A 21,134-nucleotide genomic window follows, 5' to 3' on the forward strand; every position below is an offset into this window, starting at 1 on the left:
TTCACAAAACTCTTAGTGGCTTTTACAATTGAAAACAGATAGGTATATTTTTAACATTGGAATCTAAAATAATGAAAGACATAAGTAGTGTCATTCAAATTTAAAGTATAAAAGTTACTTTGAAAAACATAATTGTAATGCTCACGTTTTGTGCAATTTCTCAAATACTTTTCAAAAAATTTTGGAGTTCCGTTGGTAAAAAAATGCATGGCAAAATTGAACCAAATATAAATAAAATTTGACGAAAATTATCTCAAAATTTGCCATTTTTGTACTTTTTTCTCCTTGGCTCTGAATGCCTCAATTAGGGCTCAAAATAAAGCAAAGAATTATTTTGAATAAAAAAAACTTAAAGTGTTTGAAGCTTTTAAAAGAAGTGCCTTTAATCCTTTCATCATCAAAACACGAGATAGGTGTAAAAATAATTTCAGGAAAACGTTTATTCTTACGTTTGTTCAAGATTTAAGGAATGTGATACATACATATAAAAAACAGATACTCAATAATTACAATCAATCAATTTATTTCCATGTTAGGCTTTGTTCGTTCTTTGTTTTACCTTTAAATATGCGAGCAGTATCGTTTGCACGATAGTTTTCAATGTTTTATCCAACAGCTTGAATTTGCTTTGATTGTTCTGCTCAGTGAAACGTCATTACTTTTTTTTCAACTTTCATTAAACCGCAATTGGGCGGATCCTAGAAAAGTGGTCCTTCAAAGTTTAAACAAAAGTTTAACTATCCTGCGGTTGAAGTCTGCTTCTACAGAATAGAACCACAAAACGGGACGAAAATCCACTTTTATTGCGGTTTCGTTAAAGAAAACGCAACATCAGTTTTATTAAATGGAAACGGAAAAGTTGCGCAGATAGTTTCAGAACAGTTCGTTGAACTTGTTTTTTGTGTAGAAGAGTTCCATAGTACTGAAGAACGTTTCAATTTGAATTGTTCGATTTATTTCCATCATTCATTAGACTGTACACATTACAACTATATAAAATTTAGCATCCTAAAAACGAATCGTATGGTACAGCACTAATGATGCACACGATAAATTTAATAAATAAAATAATATCAAATTATTCATAACAATAATGAACTTTTTTTTTACCAATAAGACAATATAAACAATCATATATGTTCACAACATAATCGTTTACTAAATTCACTGTGTTGAATGTTGCTTCGCTATATGTTGCTCTGCTTCGTTATGCCTTTTTTACAAGCCTAGTCACTACGAATCTAGTTAAATATGTTATTTCTTAGTAAATTTTTGTTTTGTATTTGTATTGATACTTCCTTTAATGTATTGCATTTTAAGCTAACTTGCTTTATTACAAATTTTCAACTTATGTTATTAATGCTTATGTGTTGTTTTATTCAAAAGGATTTTTAAACCCACTGTGTAGAATTGAAAACATTAACTTGTACAATTGGGTTGGAAAGTGTTCTATTTATGTACGATATCTCATTATTGTATTTTTCTTTTATACTAATACATTATTCTGTATTGATCGATTATTTGCGTTAGTTTTTGTGGCTAATTTGCGGTTGAGTTTGTATCATTTTCACATTTTATTCTTAATAAACATATAATGTATGCTGGCGCCTAAACTTCTACCAGTAATTTAGTGTATGTGTGATTTCATAATTTCAGCTTTCAAACCTGTTCATTTGTGTACTTTTGAATAATATTTGTTTTTTTTTATGTGTATGTTTACGTGATATCTATGTTTTCCACTTTGATGGTTTTTTAACTTGATGCTAACCAGAACAAGAAGAAACACGCCATCCGGACAAATATCATTGGGCCGAATGACGTAGAATCATGAGAAACAACAGAAACACTTGCCTAAGAGATGCAATATGGGTTTAACTATGAACCTACAATTTCAAAGGCATGCGTCTATATTGAGTTTAATCTGGTGGTAGATATGAGAAAAGTCGGTACTTTTCACGAATGTGCGGCCTCACGTCTTCACGCTGTAAGAATGAATGTATTGTTAATATAACATCAATTTTATTACGAGAAAATAAAAAAGTGAAGCTCACCATTTCAGCTAACCGCAGCAGAAATGGTAATATTTTCATCAACTCAGAATCGTTCTGATCCATGAACCAACTCTCAATGGGTATCCCGTTCTCTAGCTGGTACCTGTGAATAATAAACCGTTAATGATCTATCGGAGCAAAAATCAGTGATTCCCGGTCTTACCCAAAAGCTTGAGGTGAGTTGTCTATGATGATAGTTTTTGATAAATCTCGTCCCAGAATAGTCAAATCTTTAATGTAATTACCATTGACTAGAACGCAGTGCTCTCGGAATAGGCGATATCTGAAATGAGAAAATATAGCGATTAGAAATGTTTTCTTTTAGGTCACTTCAATTGTTCATGTCCTACTTGATAAGTCGCCGTTCCGGATCCAGTAAATTTAACAATTTATCGGCGTAGACGCGCTTAGAAGCGGTAAATAGAATTACTTCGAAAATCTGCGATACCTTCTCCAGGAACTCTCGGAAAAATGGTCTGGTGCGGACAAACACCGTGTATTTGCACTCTTGAAATAGCACCGGAAACTTAAAGCTGGCATCGGATAATTCCTGCAGGCTACAATGCACCAATGTTTCATCGAGATCGAGTACGAGACTGAACTCCGGACTGGACCGGGTTTTCAACGGCAGGGCGGGGCACTTGGAACGCATCTCGCATGTGAGCGGGGGCAGATGTTTGATAAACACATAAGGATCGAACGTTTCCCATGTTGCATGCTCATGTTGACCCTCGTTGGATTCCTGAACGTAAAAAAAACAGGTTACTCGTAAAAAAGACACAATAAAATTAAATCTTCTTACATCATTATCCATACACTCATCCGATTCCAAATGCATCGCAGAGTCCCCTTCGTCACCGCACATCGGGATGGTTTCGTTACACTCAATGTTATGAATCATGGACTCCGACCCAGGATGAACGGCGTAACCAGAGGACTCGTCGTCAGTCCGTTGGCCAATTTCGGTCAAATAGGCTCCACTAGAACTCGGTCCTGCCTCGTCGACCATCGCAACCGTTTGAAAATTGGTCAAGGCTTTCAGATTCTCAATCGCCGTGGGATTTATCGAAGACAAAAACCCAGTATCATTCAGACCAGCTGTGATATTCTCCGAAAGCACTTGATTGCAGTTGAGATTGAGGCTCGACACATCGCCACAGTTAAGCAGTGCCTGGGTAAGTAGCGTATTGTAGGGCAGAAAATCCGTATATTGACATAGTTCTGCAGAATTTTTGTAATGTTCATCATCAAACATAGAGATCAAATCCGAAGCTGTTGCGTTCGGTGAATAGCCACTGGAGCCGGGTTGTTCATCGACGCCGCCTCCGGATACAGATGAGCAGCTGCTATAACCGGTCGGCTGGAACCTGGAGGACAGTGAGGAAGATGACGACGACGAGGAGGATGACGATGATGAAGAAGAGGATAATGCTGCAGACGTTGACGATGTGAACGAGGAAATGATTTTAGTTGCCGCTGCTTCCAATTCGTTCGTGGTGTCCGGAATGGTATCGGTGGTGGAATCCACTTCCGGAACAACGACGTCCTGCGGTTGAGGCGCAGGTGTGAATGAGTTTTCCCGTGACTTTCTGGGCGAGCGACTGCAGAATCCCGAAGTTGAAGGATAACTTATATCACAGTCAATTTCTGTCGTGCTATCGCATTCAGTTATGCATTTAGAATTAAGTTGCTCGACCGTTTGCGACGACGTGACGGTCTCGACGGAGCCCTTGGTCAAATCGTAGCTTATCACACCAAACTGATTGATGCAATCATCTGGCGAACCAATCTCATCTGCTTTCTTCCCGTACAGACTCGTGGCTTCATACTGGTTTTTAAGATTGACGGTGGAATCAAAAAGAGTGAGATCATTGCCATCCTGCCAGCAATTTTCCTTACAATCTTCAGGGATCGCATTTTCATCGGCATTCGGTGTAGACCCTTTACCAATTTTCCTAACCGCTTGCTTGGGGCTCAGTCGACTGACACCAATCCGCGCAGAAGAACGTATCGGCGTTGCGTTGAGAGCCGCTGCAGATGATCGGCACCGAGAACCGGCAACAATCGCTGCGGGAAGTGAAACAACATTGGAACCTCCTCGTCTGGTAACCGTAGATTCCGTCGTAGCTAATGGTGGGCTTCGTTTGGCTGCTTTCGCATTCGGCGACGGTGGCAGCGGAATCTTTACATGCTTTTTATTTTTAACCGTTACACGAGGACCACGCGTTCGTAGCCGCCGGTCTCTGGTTTCACTCCGTAACCACATGGTTCCTGGAAAAGGGATGTCATCACCAATGATTTTTTATGAACACAGACTTCAAAATAGGAGAGCTAAAATTGATGCGATTTGAACAGAAGATATCTCAGAGGGCTACCTTACGATACCCTTTTTATGTCGCTAACGATATCTCACGAAACTGGTAAAGTACCCCGATACCAAAGTTGAGGTCTTAAAAAAGAGACCTACACCACGAATGACATCAGTTTATATATCGGATATCACAAAGTGATCAAGCGTGATTTATGAGTCTGTATCACAGTGACACGCACACGCACGCTTTCGCACCTTTACAAGAGTAAAAGTTAGATGGCGGTCTGACAAGGATGACCACAAAAAAACGAAATCACTTCAGCGCGTTAATTGGAAACTACCAATATGAAAGATGTCGATACAAGAATTTCCCATTTTTCTTCTTTAAGTGACCTGAAAGCCTCATTTATTATTTTATTTTATTTCCTTTTAAAGAAAATGATAAGTTCCACAGTTATTTATTAGAAGAAAATAAACTGATGAGTATAACTTGGTAGATGTGAAAGCCAAATCATCAATAACTCAGTCTTTGCAAACAAACAGCTCTCTTGATGAAACCAAAAAGCATTTAGAAGAAAATGGGTTGTTGAATGTGAAAGAACTATTTTTTTCTTTGTAAGTGTATAATTAGAGTGCTATTTATATAGTCTTATAGAAATAAATTTTTGATATTTAAGAAATAAGGACATTTTCCAAGAGTAAGCCCATATTGGACAAATGGATAGAAACCCTATCAAATGGTTAACATTGAAGAAAAAATGAAAATGAAAATAGTGGGTGGGCCTAGAGGAATGTATCACGGTAAAGTTTCATTTGTATTTTTTAGCTCAAACTATTTAGCAATTGTTTCAATTTTGCCCCTAAATGTATGCAATATAAAAGTACTTTTTTCAATTATAAATGTTTTCAAAACAAAACGTTAAAAAGCAATATAAAATTGATAAACTAGCATTTGTAAATAGTATGAAGGTGTTTTGTATCCTTTATGATCGAGAAAACTCTTTAAAACCGTCAAAATAGAGACTGATCAATGTAACCCCAAAGCATCAAATTCAAAACAGAGACGAAATCGATTTTTAAATCAAATTTATAATAGTGGTCTAATAAATTTCTGCAACCATGTTTTACGTTCATTGGAGTCCAGTACTGATTTTAAAAATATGAAACATGCAACATTCCTCTTAACAGAAAAAATAATCGGAAAATATTGAAAAAAGTGATCAATATTACCCCGGATCACGGTACCGTAAACATCGGGGTAACTTTGATCAACATAAAACTTTTGCAGATAATATTCATTTACTAAATCTGAGGTTAAAATATCTTAAAAACTGTTTTCTACGTTTAAAAGCCTATAAATTAAGTTTCAAATAGGCTAAATTTGGTTTGTAGTTGGATATTATATTATTTAAAATGTAGTTTTGAAGTTTTAAAATTTCCGTTTTTTCGAAGACTCACAAACAAACACCTCTCTTGATAAAATCATAGCATTTAGAAGCAAATGGGTTGTTTTATATGAAAGTTTAACTTTTTTCCTTTGTATAGGTATAGTTTAAGTATTATTTATATGGCCATTCTATGATAATTTTTGTATATTAAAAAAAGGGATATTTTCTATGAGAAAGCCTGTATAGGACAAATGACTAAAAACTATTAAATAGTTTGAATAAAAAATTAACATAGGAACAGTAGGAGGACCTAGGGAATTGTATGAAGGTAAAATTTGACTAAATTACTGGAACATAGATAATTGCATACACGGATTTTACGAACCATGTAATAAAATCCGTTTTTTAAAAAATGTTAGTTCCCGAAAACCATATGAGAAAAAACTTTAATGGTATAAAAAATCGTGTAAAATAAAACCACGCTAAAACCTGGTCCAGATTCGACTACTTGAACTCCAATGTTGGTAGATAACTGAAAAGTGTTTATATTTATATCTATCTAGTTTTCCATACTTGGCGGGTGATTTGAGACCTGTAGATACAAATTGACGTTTACTGTTCATGTTGCCTAGTACGGACTAGAATTAAAACCACATGCCTCAATGTCTATGTCTCGGGCTCATCTCAAGTCTCATGTCCCAGGTTCCAAATCTCAGTTGACAACTTGGAGGAAGTTTCGCTTTCGAATGTCTCTACCAAAAGGAAAACTTTTATATACTTAAACAATATTAGCTTCTGAAAATCTTTTACGCTTGGTTTAGCTAAAATTTCACATCATTTCACTAATTCTAACCGAATCTATGGGACTAATCTATTATATTATGTCATGTCGCCACTTCATTTAATTATTCATTATTAAAGCTCTGGAACCTTCGCATTCACAAATTTCAAGAAGTCTATCACCTTGAAATCAAACTCATGATAATTGAAATGAGCAGTTAATTCAGGTTGAAAAACTCGGGAAAACATCGCTATTTCATTGCAATGTTGCAAATGCGTTATAGTATGCCCCGTTTTATGTAGATTTTATGAGTCTTTTAGAGAAGTCCTATCACCTTAAAATGAAACTTTTGTTCAACTTTAAAGAGCTCCGTAAAACATTTGATTCGAGAAACTCGATAAAACATCGCATTTCAGTGAAGCGCTGTGTTGCCTATACAAAGGCGCTTAATACTGTCAGTTCTTTATGGGAAGAATTCATACCAATTCATTGTATACATTCAGGCGTTTTGTCAATGTGAAATACAATTATGGAATTCTATTGATTAGTTACACTCAAAAAATATACTTTTTATATACGAAAGTATTTTTTGTATATAAAAATAAAATAATAAAAAAAACACCCAACAAATTTTCATTTCTTTTGATCCAAACTGCAAAATCGATAAATCAGTAAACAACTCTGAAACGAACATTTAAACCATTCTGTGCGCTTTTAATGTCTATGGGTCGTCAATCATACCCCTAATTTTTACGGCCCATCATATCTTCCCAAATGCGCTATAAGCAGATGACCCCTCTCTGTTGCAGAGCCGTACGAGAAAGCTGTTTAGCAAACTTACTACATTCTTTCTCATATTGTTTTGGCGATATCAGTGAAAATGAAGCGACACGAACGACAGAAGAAAAAAAAAACAACACAAACCCAAATCTTAAGCGCCGTTTTCCTATGCTACCCATTTGGTTTGATTTCTCCTTAGCATTTCCTCTTCTTTTGTTGGTTCTGCTTACAAACAAAACCCATCTTGTTAAATTATAAACAAATTTTGTGCAATGTTTTTTGTTGGTCCTTTTCTCAGCGCCTAGCTTGAGACAGGTTCGCGAAAAGAAAAATAAAATATAGATCGGAGTTTGGATCTCGGGTGAAAATGATTCACCGCTAGTGGAGAATCCTTTTTTTTCACCTGTGTGAACACCCAAGTTTACAGGCGCAGAATTCAGTAGGGAAAAAATCACGCCAGACGCCTTTACCAGATTAAGAAATATCCGACTGTCCAGGAAAAAATCACTCCGTACCAGTATTAAATGCACCTTTTTGGCCGAAACTCCGTACTTACCACTTTGAGCGGTCGGTTTTCATCCGATTAGAACATTTTCCACCGTTTTTACAATCGATCCACTGCAAGAAAATTCACTATTTTCGCACCGCAACCGAGACTGTACGGAAATTTTCACTCTGTTTTGATTTTCTAAAATGGCTACGCTCCCGTTGACATCACACTTTGTGATGTTCATGCTCGAGCTGAGCGGGTGTGCGTCACGCCTATTCCACACTGAACGAAAAAACGGGAGTGGTTTCGTTTATTGTATTTAACTTAACTTTAAACGAAGCGTTTATTTTAAATGCCTAAAGCCTAAAATTATATATATTTGATAAGATTAGAGTCGTTTTAACATACTCATTGCATTTGGGACATTTATAATTTATGAATTCTTCTTAAAAATAATTTAATGTTAACTATTTGGTTTGAACTTGTGGTTATTTGCTCAGATTGCAAGCTTTCTTCAAACTTAATTTATTAAAATTAGTAAAAATAATCAGATTTCATCTTGTTTGAAATCTATACCGTTTTCTTTCGTCTATTATTCTTTTTATTATCAGATTTAATTTTCTGTCTACTATTTCTTTAACAAAAAATGTTGAGCTAAGCAAACTATTGTAAAATCTAGAAACGAAATTCATTTGATTTGAATTTAAAAAAAAATGGAGATTTTTTTCAATTACATATTTGGCAAATAATGAAAAATCGCTTAATAAAGCATTATCGATGTTGGATAGTAGCTTTATAGTTTATTTTTACAAAACTTCCCTAAACTTATTTTTCGCTCGTATTTCTGCTCAGTCATCTTTCTTTCAATCATCTGTTTAATTTTGAATAATAGTTGAATGTCCAAAATTGTTAAGTAATATGTAGAATATAACAAAATTAAAATATCTGGCAACCCAAAGGCTCTGTAGAAAAAAAGTAACGCTCGTAACGCTCCATGTACAAAAAAAAACTAAAAAAACATGTTTTCAAAAAAAGTCTCGTGAACTTGAACGTCGAAATTCGAAATGACTACCGTATCGTTGAGTACCGAAATACATCCGGATTTTTCGGAGTATGTGGTTAAGCTGCTGTCCAAAAATCGAATCGGCACCGTATTCGAGTTTGTACGCTGCGAAAACGACCGCCTGATCAGGATCACCAACTTTCCCTTCGAACAAATTTGCGCCATCAAATTGGAGCTCACCGAACGGTTCTCCGGCAACAACATTCAGGTGAGTGCCGCTAGGGGTGTTCAAGAATTTTTTTTTCAATCTTTGAAATTCGTTTTTTTGCACTCAAAAATTTTGACATACATAAATTACTTTCAGGTTCCGGAATACTTTCGTTACCTATCAGAACTGGTTGAACCGCTCGAAACGAGGATTCACGGTTTGGATCTGCTCTTGGAAGGTGGTCTGCTACCAGGGCACGTGCTAGAAGTTTGTGGGGATTCTGCGACCGGAAAAACTCAGCTCTGCACAACGATAGCGCTCAATGTGGCGCTCAAGCACAAGTTCGACGTGTTCTATGTGGACACCAAATGTGACTTTTCTGTCCAACGGTGTCACCAAATGTTGAAGCATCGTCAGCTGACTGAAGACGTGTGGCAACAAACCATGGATCGTATTAAAGTTGAGCGAATATTTTCACCGGAGGGTTTGATCTGTGCCGTGGAATCATTGCTGGAGACCGTGGATGATATGACGAAATTCAAGCTACTCATTATAGACTCCCTTCCCTCGCTTTGGTACATGTACCAAAACTCTAAAAGCAACTGTTACCCATTGGGAACGCTAACAAGACTGATAGGAATTCTGCGTAAATTAGCATCGGAGAATCTGATAAGTGTAGTGCTAGTAAATTTGAGGATACGGTCGTTTGACTCTTTCGGACAAAGCACTAGTAAGAGGAGTGGTCATCGAACTGCAAATGGGTACTATTCTGCCCTAGGTCGTTATTGGGAAACTGCACCAACCACGAGACTTTTATTGTGCAAATTAGAAGACAACGAATCTACAGACGAAAAACGCTGGATAAGCGTATGGAAAAGTAACTATCTGAAAACCAAAACCCGTCAAATTGTTACCATTAGCGATAGAGGAGTCCTTTGATGCGGCTGTTAGTGTAATAAATGTGAATTATTTGTTCAGTGTTTCTATTCTCTGTTCCTACCTTTCCCATCACACATACATGCATTATTGTAGGGACACCTTTGTACAGTTAGAAAGTGAGTTGCTGCGTCAGTCAATTTAGAAGTGAAGAACCGACAACATGTAATTTAACCGTCGTGTAATAAATATTGTTTTTCTGACTACCTTAGGCTGATGTCATGCTGAAGCAACTAGCAACGCGACCTACAACGCAACGTTCACACGACTAACCAGCTCTCATTTGATCTCCATGGAAATCGCGCAGACCTGTCATACTGGTCGCTTTGTGTAGCGCGACCAATCTGATGCCAATGTGTTTAGTAGCGCGACTAGTAGGAAATCCAATAGGAACATTGTTTTTTCTCGATTTGAAGCAGTGATTCCGGGTTTTAAGCACAATAGTACGAAGATCTGTCCGAACTTGTGATAATAAACTGAAAACTATCTTAATCGGCGAGAAAATTTTCATGAATTCTTAGTTCCGGCAAAAAAAACAAGGAATTTTGTCGGTTCAAATTTCGGCATTCTTGCAATCCGGGTCGTGATTTGATAAGTTTTTGATGGCTCCGGAAAGAAAGGAGACGATTCAAAGCATTATCAGATGTACAGAAGTGATGATTTGTAGGGAATTTCAAAGTGACAGGTCGCGCCAGCATGACATACCAATGCAATGCAACGCAATCTTATTGGAACGTTGCGTTGCGTTGCGTTGCTAGTTGTTTCAGCATGACATCAGCCTTAGTTGAAGAATTATTACATGGTGTCAGAAGTGGGATGCGGAAGTCGTAATAATCGCAATCTCACTAGTGCAGTTGAAAGTTTTTCGAATTACGCAATTAGTTTCGGGAGCGGAATAAAAGTTCGCGTTGGTGTTCAAGATGGCGTCTGGAATCGACATGCGTTTGCCTCAGCCACTGGACACGGCGAATCTCGCGAAAGAATGGCCCCGCTGGAAGCAGTCGTTTGCGATCTACCTGAGAGCAAACAACAAAATGGGAGAAAGTGAAGCAAACAAGATTGCAACATTTTTATGGCTGATTGGACATCGAGGAGTGGAGATTTATAATACTTTGTATCCGAATGATGGGAATGTGGAAGACATGTTTAGAGAAAACGCTGATGATGGAGGTGCCGCTGTTGGGGGTGTTGGTGTTGGGCTTGCTGTTGCTGGTGATAATGATGGTGTTGGTGAAATAGACGATCGTAATCGAAATGCAACACGTACGCTAACAGAAGTGATTTCGGCGTTTGACAACTACTGTTTGCCACGTAGGAATGTGGCAATGGAAGCCTTTAAGTTTAATCTAGTGACACAAAAAGAAAAACAGTCGTTCGGTGACTTTGAAACGGAGTTACGCACACAGGTGCAGTTTTGCGATTTTAAGTGCACTGGTTGCCAGATGCCATATTCAGACCGAATGATTCGTGACAGGATTATAATAGGCGTCCAAAACAAGAAACTGCAGCTGAAATTACTGGATGGAAAGGATGATCCGTTGCCGAAAGTAATCGAAATTTGTAAAATTTTTGAGGCGGCATCAGAAAACAGGCAGCTACTCGATCGAAAAGCTGGGCCGTTAGAAGTGAAGGCAGTACAGCAGAACCAGGCAGAAGTGAACAACCAGGAATCTGTAGATTCGATTACTCGAAAAACTTGTTATAATTGTGGAAAGCCGTACACTCGTTATCATCGTCAAACTTGTGCAGCATCAAAAGCCGTGTGCCATTCTTGTGGAGCACTCGGACATTTTAAAGCGTTCTGTCGCAAGAAGGAGGAAACGAATGGAAACCGGGTCAACCAGGCGACCCCAACCGGAGGAAGGAGCAACCGTGCCAACCAGGCACTCTCATCTGGAGGAAACCACAACAGGGTCAACCAGGCGACCCCACCCGGTGGATGGAGAAATTCTGTGCAATCAATTAACTGGACTGACACAGGTAAGATAAATGAGGTCTATAATGCATGTAGTGTGAAAAATGATTCCCCTATCCCCTACAGAGTAAGCTCTAGTGTCCATGAATGTACCCCCGTGAAAAGATGGAAAAAGACTTATCATATTAATAATTTACCCATCGATTTTAAATTGGACACCGGCTCAGATGTGAATTGCGTCCCTTTAAACATCTTTAAGAAACTGGGTGGTCCTATTAAGTGTTTTGAAGATGGTCCCGTATATGATTATAGTAGTAACAGAATAAACATCCATGGAAAAGCACAACTGACTTGTCTCGACCCCTTAACAAACGTTCCCCAGTCTGCTCAGTTCTTGATTGTTGATGATGGATTTGAACCCCTTCTTGGACTTAATACTTGTAGTGAATTTGGTTTAATCAGGCGGTTGTGTAATATTAATAAAAATTTAGATATTCCAAATAATAAGAATGATTTTGTAAACCGTTTTATCGATCTCTTCGAGGGTTTGGGAGAGTTTCCCGGGACAAACTCCATTTCGCTGAAACCTAATTCTATTCCAACATTACATTATAAAAAACGAATACCTCTGGCGTTGTATGACCGAGTTAAGGAAGAGTTGGATCACATGGTTAAGCAAAATATAATTTCTCCGGTCGATTACCCCACAGATTGGGTAAGTAATATGCAGGTGGTTGAAAAGCCTAACGGCAAGTTGCGTATATGTCTAGATCCCAAACCCCTTAACCTGTGTATTAAGCGAGAACATTATTTGATTCCTACGCAAGAAGATCTGTTCAGTCGTTTGTCCGGTAAAAGTGTCTTTTCTGTATTGGACTTGAGTAGCGGGTTTTGGCAAATGAAACTAGATGAGCAAAGTTCAAATTTGACAACATTTATGACCCCTTTTGGGAGATTCAGATGGAATAGAGTTCCATTTGGATTGAATAGCGCACCTGAAATGTTCCAACGACGGATGGTGCAAATATTTGGTGACATAGCTGGTGTAGAGATCTATTTTGACGATATGGCGATTGCAGGAATTGATGAGCATGAACATGATTTGATTTTGTCTCGAGTTGTAGATAGAGCTTTGCAAAATAATGTTAAATTTAACCCAGATAAATTACAGTACCGTCAGAAACGGGTAAAATTTATGGGCCATACAATTGGCGAAGGAGAAATATCTCCCTTAGACAAGGATGTTGAAGCAGTTACGCACAAGCCTAAACCAACTAACGTGACAGATGTTTCCAGACTTCTTGGATTGCTAAAATATTTGGCAAAATTTATCCCAAATTTGTCTAAGCGTACTGCCAATCTACGTAACCTAACTCACAATGGCGTCGAATGGAACTGGACAGCTAAACATGATGAAGAGTTCAGCGATATATGCGAGTCGTTAGGGAAGGCACCGGTGCTAGCAATTTTTGATCCCACAAAACCATGTAAGGTGCAAACAGACAGCTCAAAAGATGGTCTAGGATGTGTACTTTTACAAGATAATGGTCCTGTTGCGTTTGCATCTCGCACGTTGACCCAAAGTGAGCAGAAATGGGCTCAAATTGAGAAAGAGTTGCTCGCTGTCGTTTTCGCGTGCACTCGGTTCCATAATTTCTTATACGGAAGAGAATTCGTGGTAGAATCTAATCATAAACCACTCGAGAGCCTTATTAAGCGGGATATAGATGACGTCACTCCACGATTGCAACGAATGTTTTTAGCTTTGCTCAAATATCCAGGATTATCCCTGGTGTATTTACCAGGAAAGAATATGCTAGTAGCAGATTGCTTATCAAGAGCTGCTTTAAAAACCACTGAAGAAAGTGACCCGCAGCTTGAAGGAATGGTACACAGTTTAACTAAACGTGCATGCATGTCCGAAGAGAATTATAACCGCTATATAGAGACTCTGAATAAGGATGAAAGGTACAAGCGGATCGTTACGTATGTCCGATGTGGATGGCCTTCGTTTCACGCTCTGGATGACTTAGGTCAACTCTTCTATAAATTTCGTCAAGAGTTGCATTATGAAAACGGGTTACTTTTCAAAAACCATAGACTAGTTATTCCAACCGAATTGCAAGCGCTTATCTGCAAATGGCTTCATGCACCACATCTCGGGATCGAAAAAACACTTGCCAGAGCCAGAATGCAGTTCTTCTGGCCATGTATGACGAACGATCTGAAAGAATTAGTAGAAACATGTATAATTTGTGAAAAATTCAAACGAAACAACCAGAAAGAGCCCCTCGAACAAGACTCACTTCCAGACTATCCTTTTCAAAAAGTTTCCACTGACATCTTCGAATATGGTGGTCACGACTGGTTAGTGGTTACTGATGCTTATTCAGGCTGGATTTGTTGTGATAAACTGCCAGATAAAACAATGTCCAGTGTATGTAAGATATTTGATAAAATGTTTGATCATTATGGTTACCCTACAGAAATTCGCAGTGATAACGTGCCGTTCAATTCATTGGAATGCGATAAGTATGCAAACAGGAACAACATATCATTGAAGTTTTCGAGTCCTCGTTACCCTCAGAGCAATGGTCTTGCCGAGAAAGCAGTTGCAATTGCCAAGAATATACTAAAAAGGTGTTATGAGGCCGATGATGTAGAACAATACCAATATCGTCTTCTGGAATACAATACAACGCCAGTAGCTAGCATGCAGATGTCTCCCTCCCAACTGTTCTTTGGAAGGCAGTTGAAAACCCGTTTACCGATTGATGAGTCGCTGTTGGTCAAGCTTGATATTAATAATACATTAATAAGTCGTAAACATGAAAAAAGCGTGAGAACCAGAAGAAGTACTACGATAGAAATGCAAAGCCTTTGTCACTGTTGATAGTGGGACAGAAGGTCATGTTTCGGAAGAACTCTAGAGAGTGGCGCTATGGTGTTATAACTAGAAAACCCAAGCAACCAGAATTCCCTTAAAAAGGTTCCACAGAAGCTTAATCAGCTCTCGTTTGTGTCTGAAGGGAATGCTAATCAGCCCAAAATTTAAGTTCTTAAAGCTATTTTCAAGTTCGTTTAGGTAGCTGAAGAGAACGCTATTCAGCTTCTAAGAGAATGTCAAGAAACTTCTACGCGCCGAAAAAAAATCCGATTGACAGATTGTTCTGACAACCAGATGTCAGATTGCTAGGTTGCCGGTCTATCATGGTCTATCTCATTGGTTTTAATTATATTGTTTTGATTACAAAATCTGCTTACACGCCTAGGGAATTGAACCGCTGCTCTCTAGATTGCGATGAAACTCACCAGCCTCTCGACCAATCCAGCAATAGATCATTGCCATTGTAATAATTAGTATTTAAACTCAATATCATTTGAGATGATTGAATAGGTTGTTGCATTTAAGCTTATAGCTAAGTTATTAGTCCTAAAAATATTTCACGATACGAGCGATTGGCAAACTAACACATAAAAACCCATCCCCATATAGAGAAAAATCAGCGTGTTGTTATTATTAAACCAAAATTGGTTAAAATACGACAAGCGTGAAATTTTATGTCAAGAGCACCCAAAAATGAGGAAAGGAAACGCAGCGTGCAACAAGAGCTGTCAAACGGGCCACGCGGAACAGATCCGCCATTTCGTTCCTAGCACCGTCGTGAACAGACGGAAAAAGTGCCGCTAAAAAGAAAAAAAATCGGGAAGTGGGGTTGCGTTCGCGGATTTGCCGGAAAAAGCAGGTAAGCCCTACCGTGCAGTCCACCGATCATCTTGCGCTAACAGTTTCTCACCCCACCGTGCAGAAATCCACTCCAGAGCGCGTGCCAGACGAGCCGGAAGGTACACCTTCAATAGATTTGGCCGAAGAAAAGAAAAAGGTAAGCACCACCCTGCAGTGCACCAATAATTTCGCAGTATTGAAAATTTCTGCATCTTGACAGAAACCTATCGTCGAGACAAGCCGGCCAGAAGAGGTGGACAGGAAAAAACAAAAAGAGCCGCACAACCACGCTGCGTAAGTCGTTCGCACTAGACCCGTAAGCCAGCATTTTAAGCGTTTCCTTTCTGCTTCCTCAGGGCTCTTTTTTCCCCCCTCACCTCAACTGCCTTCCGGCGCGGCAATTTCGGGCGAGCCGAAGAAAATCAGCAGCCCCCTGGTAGACCCCAGGAGGCGCCACAAGTGTAGGACGGAGGCACGAATCAACCAAGACCAGCAGCCCCCTGGTAGACCCCAGGAGGCGCCACAGGCGTAGGGCCACAGTTCCCGCAGTGCTGCCAATCGGCACTCCGAATCGCCGAGCAGCACAACAAAACTCGGAGACCCCGGGACTCTGCCGTGAAGAAAAGTGGAGGTCTTCCGGCAGAGAGGGTCCACAAGGGAAAGCAACAGCAACAGCGCCAGCAATCGGCCCAGGCGTAGGGCGGCCGACCAGCAGCAACAGCGCCACCAATCGGCCCCAGGCGTAGGGCGGTCGACCAGCAGCAACAGCGCCACCAATCGGCCCCAGGCGTAGGGCGGCCGACCAGCAGCAACAGCGCCACCAATCGGCCCCAGGCGTAGGGCGGCCGACCAGCAGCAACAGCGCCACCAATCGGCCCCAGGCGTAGGGCGGCCAACCAGCAGCGACAGCGCCACCAATCGGCCCCAGGCGTAGGGCGGCCGAATAGCGGAAGAGGCACGAGGTGCCATCCGATCGGCGCTCGGTCGAAAGGCGGCGGACGCATGCAGGGCAGGCGAGGTGCCGTACAGTGGGATCCATTCGGCGAAAATGCGGTGAGTACACGCTGGTTTGGGGAAGTGTGGGTGTGTCTTGCCATAATCCTTTGTAGCCATCATTTTTATTCATGTGGCATCGCCCACGAAAAGCCTCTTCAATAAATGGCGCCCAACAAAAACGAACCGCTTAAGTTTTGTTCGGGAAAAATAAAATATCATTTGTATTTGTGATGATATTAGTATGTTTTTGATTGTAACAGTAATTTAGTTAAACCTACTGTTATGTTATTATTATTATCGCTCAATTTTTGTATCGTATCGTAATTTTGTAAACTGTAAGTCCACATTTGTCTGGTTTTTTGATCCTAATAAACCTAATAAAGAATGATGAATAAACAAATTGATTTGTATCATCTTAATGATGAGGAGATGGAATATGAATTGGCCTTGCGCCATGTTTCAAATCTAGCCCCATGCTCTAGAAGAGCTAGGGTTGTCAAGTTAAAAGCTCTTGTCCAAGAGGACACCCTTAGAGACACCATCTATGTTAATTCAGAACACGTAATGTCGCCGGAGTTGAACATCGAGGTCTGCCAGAGGGCAGTTGTAGAATTGAGAAATCATGTTGATTTAGCCACGCAGAATAGAAATGCCGATCAAATGGCTTGCGCGAAATCGAGATTGCTTCATTACCGGCAAAGATTATCACTGATTCCAGTGGTCGCGAGTTTAGAGGAAACGCGTAGGGTCGTGTGCGAGCTTGTAGAGACGCTGCTAGCTCAGATAGAGTGCGTGAACAGTGCAGTCAATATGGTGCTAAGTGAAACAGAAAACACTAGCCTTTCAACTAGTGTCCCAACCATCCAGGCAGAGAACAGTAGCAGTAGGGATGCCTGCGATGCGTTAACGATTCCACCGAGGCCACAAGCAGCCGGAAATGATGAAGGAGCACGAGCACGGATGCAAGAAGCGGATGTCGAGCCGTCTTCTCTTCCATTCCAAGGAGGCAGACAAGGACAGAGGGACTCGGAGGAAGTAATCATCCGGAGGTCGGGTAGTTCGGCTGGGCTGGCTGCTGTGAACGTTCTAGACGAACTGCGGTTCGACATTCAACAACGACAAAGGAGGCAGCAGCAGTTGAACGACAGCTTTACAAACCGAAGTGGTAGCAACTACGACAGGCGGATGCAGAAGGCGATTCACAATTGGCCTTTCAAGTTCCGAGGCGAAAAGGACACCACGTCCCTCAACATTTTCTTGGACCGGGTGGAGACGTTTGCCAGATCAGAGGGAATCGACGATCAGACACTTCTGGCTTCTATCAAGCACCTGTTGCTTGAAGACGCCCTCGACTGGTACTCCAGAGCACTTGCCCAACGTCGCCTGTATTCCTGGCAAGCATTCAAGCAAGAAATTCGACGGGAATTCCTGCCTAGCGGGTATGCTCAGATCCTGAGGTTGGAAGCCAGCTTCCGTTTTCAAGGTGCCAACGAAACGTTCGATAAGTTCTTCCGTGACATCTCTACACTATTCCGCTTCATCGATCCACCACTTACGGAAGAGGAGAAGTTGTTCATAGTCAAGAAAAATATGAACATGGACTATGCAACAATAGTAACAGCCGCTCAGCCAAAGACACTGATGGACCTGGTCAACGTCTGCAGCAACTTCGACGAAACAAGGCTATTACTGAACCAGCAGCGCAGGATTCCAATTCCGCACAACAGCTTACTAGAACCGAACTTCGCAACACCAGCAACAACAAGTCGATCTCAGCAACACCAGCAGCAGCGTTTTGGGAGATTGCAAGCAGTGGAGGCGGACGAGCAGTTGTACGGAGCCACATCATACTCAGCACCATCGCATCGGCTACCAATACAACAGCCACGCTTCAACAGAGTACATGCGGTGGAGAACGAGGTCCAGCAAGGTGCGGCTTCAACGTCAGCTATCCAAACTGAAGCAGATCTAGTGGATCCAGAAGAAGCAAACGGTTTGCAAGGGGACTTTAACCAGCTGTACGAGCAAGTTTGTGCCATGAAGCTTCAACTGGAGCGCAGATCGAATCGTTTCAATACAGGACTACAACAGCAGCACTCTGTACAACGACCGGAACAGCGTCAACAACCGCCTACAACTTCGGCAGGTCAGAACAATTTGGTGAATCGGCAAGGCAGTCAAGCGGAGAACTATCGAATACAACATCCGTTGCAACAGCAAGCTAAATGGGCGCCGCGACAGCAGCCTCAACAGCAGCAGCTTCAACAACAGCAGCCTCAACGGCAATTCCAACAGCACTATCAACCACAGCTCCAAAACCAGCAGCTTCAGCAAGCAGGCAGCAACATGTACGATCTAGATCCTGTTCAGCATACAGCGTACCGCCCAGCGCTTTGCTGGAACTGCGATGAGGAGGGGCATAGGTTTCCGGATTGCACGAAGGCACAGGCAATTCTCTTTTGCTATAGATGCGGTCGAAAAGGTTACACGTTACGCAGCTGTCTTGTTTGTAACAGCGAAGCGGAAAACGCCGCAGCGAGGAGGTGGTAGATGGAGGGCCAGATTCTTCGCAACACAGCTATCAACCTTCAATACCTCCCGATTTACAAGACATCAACTCTATCATTATCAATCCCGGACATGACAATCGTCCACACGCCGTTTTGGACGTTCTTGGAAAGAAAGTTACAGCTTTGTTGGACAGTGGTGCAAACTGTTCTCTGTTAGGTGGCAGCAAAGCACAGATCGTAGAAGAGCTGGGACTGCGAAAAGAAGCACTGAACGGTGGGATCAAGACAGCGGATGGAACGCCACACCAGATCAATCACTTCACACGTCTGCCAATATCGTACAACAATCGAAGCGAAATTTTGCCGGTTCTACTCGTGCCTAGCTTGCCAGATTGCGCTATCATGGGCATGAACTTCTGGCAAACGTTTGGCGTCAAGGCAGTGTGCTTCTCGATAATGAACAATGAAATTGAACAAGATGCAGAACCGATGAAGGCGCTTTCACCAGAACAGCAAAAGCGACTAGACCAGGTGGTACACACATTTCCGAAGGCAGAAGATGGTAAACTAGGCAGGACGCAGATCTATGAACATCAAATCGACGTCGGAAATGCGCCACCAAGGAAACAACGGTACTACCCAATGTCGCAGTACGTCCTAGCGGAAGTTAACAAGGAAGTCGACCGAATGCTATCCCTAGACGTGATCGAAGAAGCAGTGTTCTCACCGTGGAACAATCCACTGGTAGCGGTGAAGAAGAAAGATGGCAGATACCGGGTATGTTTAGACGCGAGACACCTAAACTCAATCATGGTGAACGAAGGTTATCCGATACCGCAGATATCCGCAATCATCAATAACCTCGGAGGATGCTCGTACATATCTTCAATTGACTTGAAGGATGCCTTCTGGCAAATGCCGCTCCAACAAAAGTCACGACCCTTAACAGCATTCACTGTACCATCCCGTGGTCACTACCAATTTAAGGTTGTTCCTTTTGGTATCTGTACGGCAAGTCAAGGACTCGCAAGACTAATGACACATCTTTTCGCGGACATGGAGCCATTCGTCTTTCATTATTTGGACGACATTATTATCTGCTCCAAAACGTTTGACGAACACGTAGCAGTTCTTCAGGAAGTGGCAACCAGACTACGTCAAGCGAATCTCACCATTTCTCCGGAAAAATCCAAGTTCTGTCGCCAACGCATAAAATATTTGGGCTACGTTCTCAGTGAAGGAGGATGGAGGGTCGACGAGGAAAAGGTGGAGAGCATCGTCAAATTTCCAGTTCCAAATACACGAAAGGAGGTTCAAAGATTCCTAGGCTTATGCGGATGGTATCGACGCTTCATTCCGGAGTTCTCACGAATTGCTGCACCAATCACGGAGCTCACGAAAGCCAAGATCAAATTTCGATGGACTACAGCAGCAGAAGAAGCTTTTCTCAAACTCAAGTCAGCTTTAGTTACCGCACCAGTACTTGCGATGCCGGACTACACAAAACCGTTTTCAATAGCATGCGACGCTAGCGATGTCGCGATTGGTGCTGTATTGACGCAGGACATCGAGGGAGAAGAACACCCGATCAGTTATTTTTCCCAGAAGCTATCTTCGTCGGAGCGAAAATACACAGTCACAGAAAAAGAGTGCTTAGCAGTTATTCGTGCGATAGAAAAGTTCCGTGGGTATATAGAAGGGGTACGTTTCGTCGTCTACTGTGACCATTCCGCCCTCAGCTATCTGAAAACTTTAAAAAACCCCACAGCTTTGATGAGCAGATGGCTCTTGAGACTCAACGCGTTCGATTTCGAAATCAGGTACCGGAAGGGCAGCTGCAACACCGTACCAGATGCGCTATCCAGAGTAGCCTGTTCGCTAGTGTTTTCGATTTCCGAGGTGAATGATCCATGGTACAAGAACATCGTCAAGCAGGTAGAAAGGAAAGGCGACAAATATCCCGATTTCCGTATCGCGAACAACGAGCTCTACAAAAATTGTCATTGTAAGGATGAGGCTGGTTTAATCACGCATCGAT

General features: G+C 41.2%; 3 protein-coding genes across 6 annotated transcripts; 2 read left to right on the forward strand and 1 right to left on the reverse strand.

The window, feature by feature from the left end:
• Positions 1-506: 506 nt before the first annotated feature.
• Positions 507-8,020, reverse strand: LOC129754700 (location of vulva defective 1-like). Its single transcript, XM_055750909.1, has 6 exons — positions 7,868-8,020; positions 2,854-4,322; positions 2,402-2,793; positions 2,215-2,334; positions 2,052-2,154; positions 507-1,982 (listed from the first exon to the last, which is right to left on the reverse strand). The coding sequence occupies exons 2-6, from the start codon at positions 4,315-4,317 to the stop codon at positions 1,917-1,919; spliced, it is 2,145 nt and encodes a 714-aa protein (XP_055606884.1). The 5' UTR covers positions 4,318-4,322; positions 7,868-8,020; the 3' UTR covers positions 507-1,916.
• An 821-nt stretch (positions 8,021-8,841) lies between these two features.
• On the forward strand, positions 8,842-9,951 carry LOC129754704 (DNA repair protein RAD51 homolog 4). The gene is made up of 2 exons (XM_055750914.1): positions 8,842-9,072; positions 9,169-9,951. The coding sequence occupies exons 1-2, from the start codon at positions 8,866-8,868 to the stop codon at positions 9,949-9,951; spliced, it is 990 nt and encodes a 329-aa protein (XP_055606889.1). The 5' UTR covers positions 8,842-8,865.
• Positions 9,952-15,276: 5,325 nt separating this feature from the next.
• Positions 15,277-19,144, forward strand: LOC129754699 (uncharacterized). 4 transcript variants are annotated; one of them, XM_055750907.1, is made up of 4 exons: positions 15,277-15,609; positions 15,673-15,747; positions 15,811-15,884; positions 15,947-19,144. In XM_055750907.1, the coding sequence occupies exon 4, from the start codon at positions 16,971-16,973 to the stop codon at positions 19,134-19,136; it is 2,166 nt and encodes a 721-aa protein (XP_055606882.1). In that variant the 5' UTR covers positions 15,277-15,609; positions 15,673-15,747; positions 15,811-15,884; positions 15,947-16,970; the 3' UTR covers positions 19,137-19,144. The 4 variants fall into 4 exon arrangements, with proteins under 4 accessions (XP_055606882.1, XP_055606883.1, XP_055606881.1 ...); XM_055750908.1 differs by having other exon boundaries at positions 15,277-15,747; XM_055750906.1 differs by having other exon boundaries at positions 15,673-15,884.
• Positions 19,145-21,134: the final 1,990 nt, after the last annotated feature.

Source organism: Uranotaenia lowii, chromosome 3 (assembly GCF_029784155.1).
Source record: "Uranotaenia lowii strain MFRU-FL chromosome 3, ASM2978415v1, whole genome shotgun sequence".
Lineage (NCBI taxonomy): Eukaryota > Metazoa > Arthropoda > Insecta > Diptera > Culicidae > Uranotaenia > Uranotaenia lowii.

Coding starts and splice junctions, on each gene's coding strand:
- LOC129754700 (XM_055750909.1), bottom strand. CDS start 4,317: ATGTGGTTACGGAGTGAAACCAGAGACCGGCGGCTACGAACGCGTGGT. Junction 2,794..2,853: donor ATGAGTGTATGGATAATGAT/GTAAGAAGATTT, acceptor TTTTACGTTCAG/GAATCCAACGAGGGTCAACA. Junction 2,335..2,401: donor CCGGAACGGCGACTTATCAA/GTAGGACATGAA, acceptor TTCTCATTTCAG/ATATCGCCTATTCCGAGAGC.
- LOC129754704 (XM_055750914.1), top strand. CDS start 8,866: ATGACTACCGTATCGTTGAGTACCGAAATACATCCGGATTTTTCGGAG. Junction 9,073..9,168: donor TCTCCGGCAACAACATTCAG/GTGAGTGCCGCT, acceptor AATTACTTTCAG/GTTCCGGAATACTTTCGTTA.
- LOC129754699 (XM_055750908.1), top strand. CDS start 16,971: ATGATGAATAAACAAATTGATTTGTATCATCTTAATGATGAGGAGATG.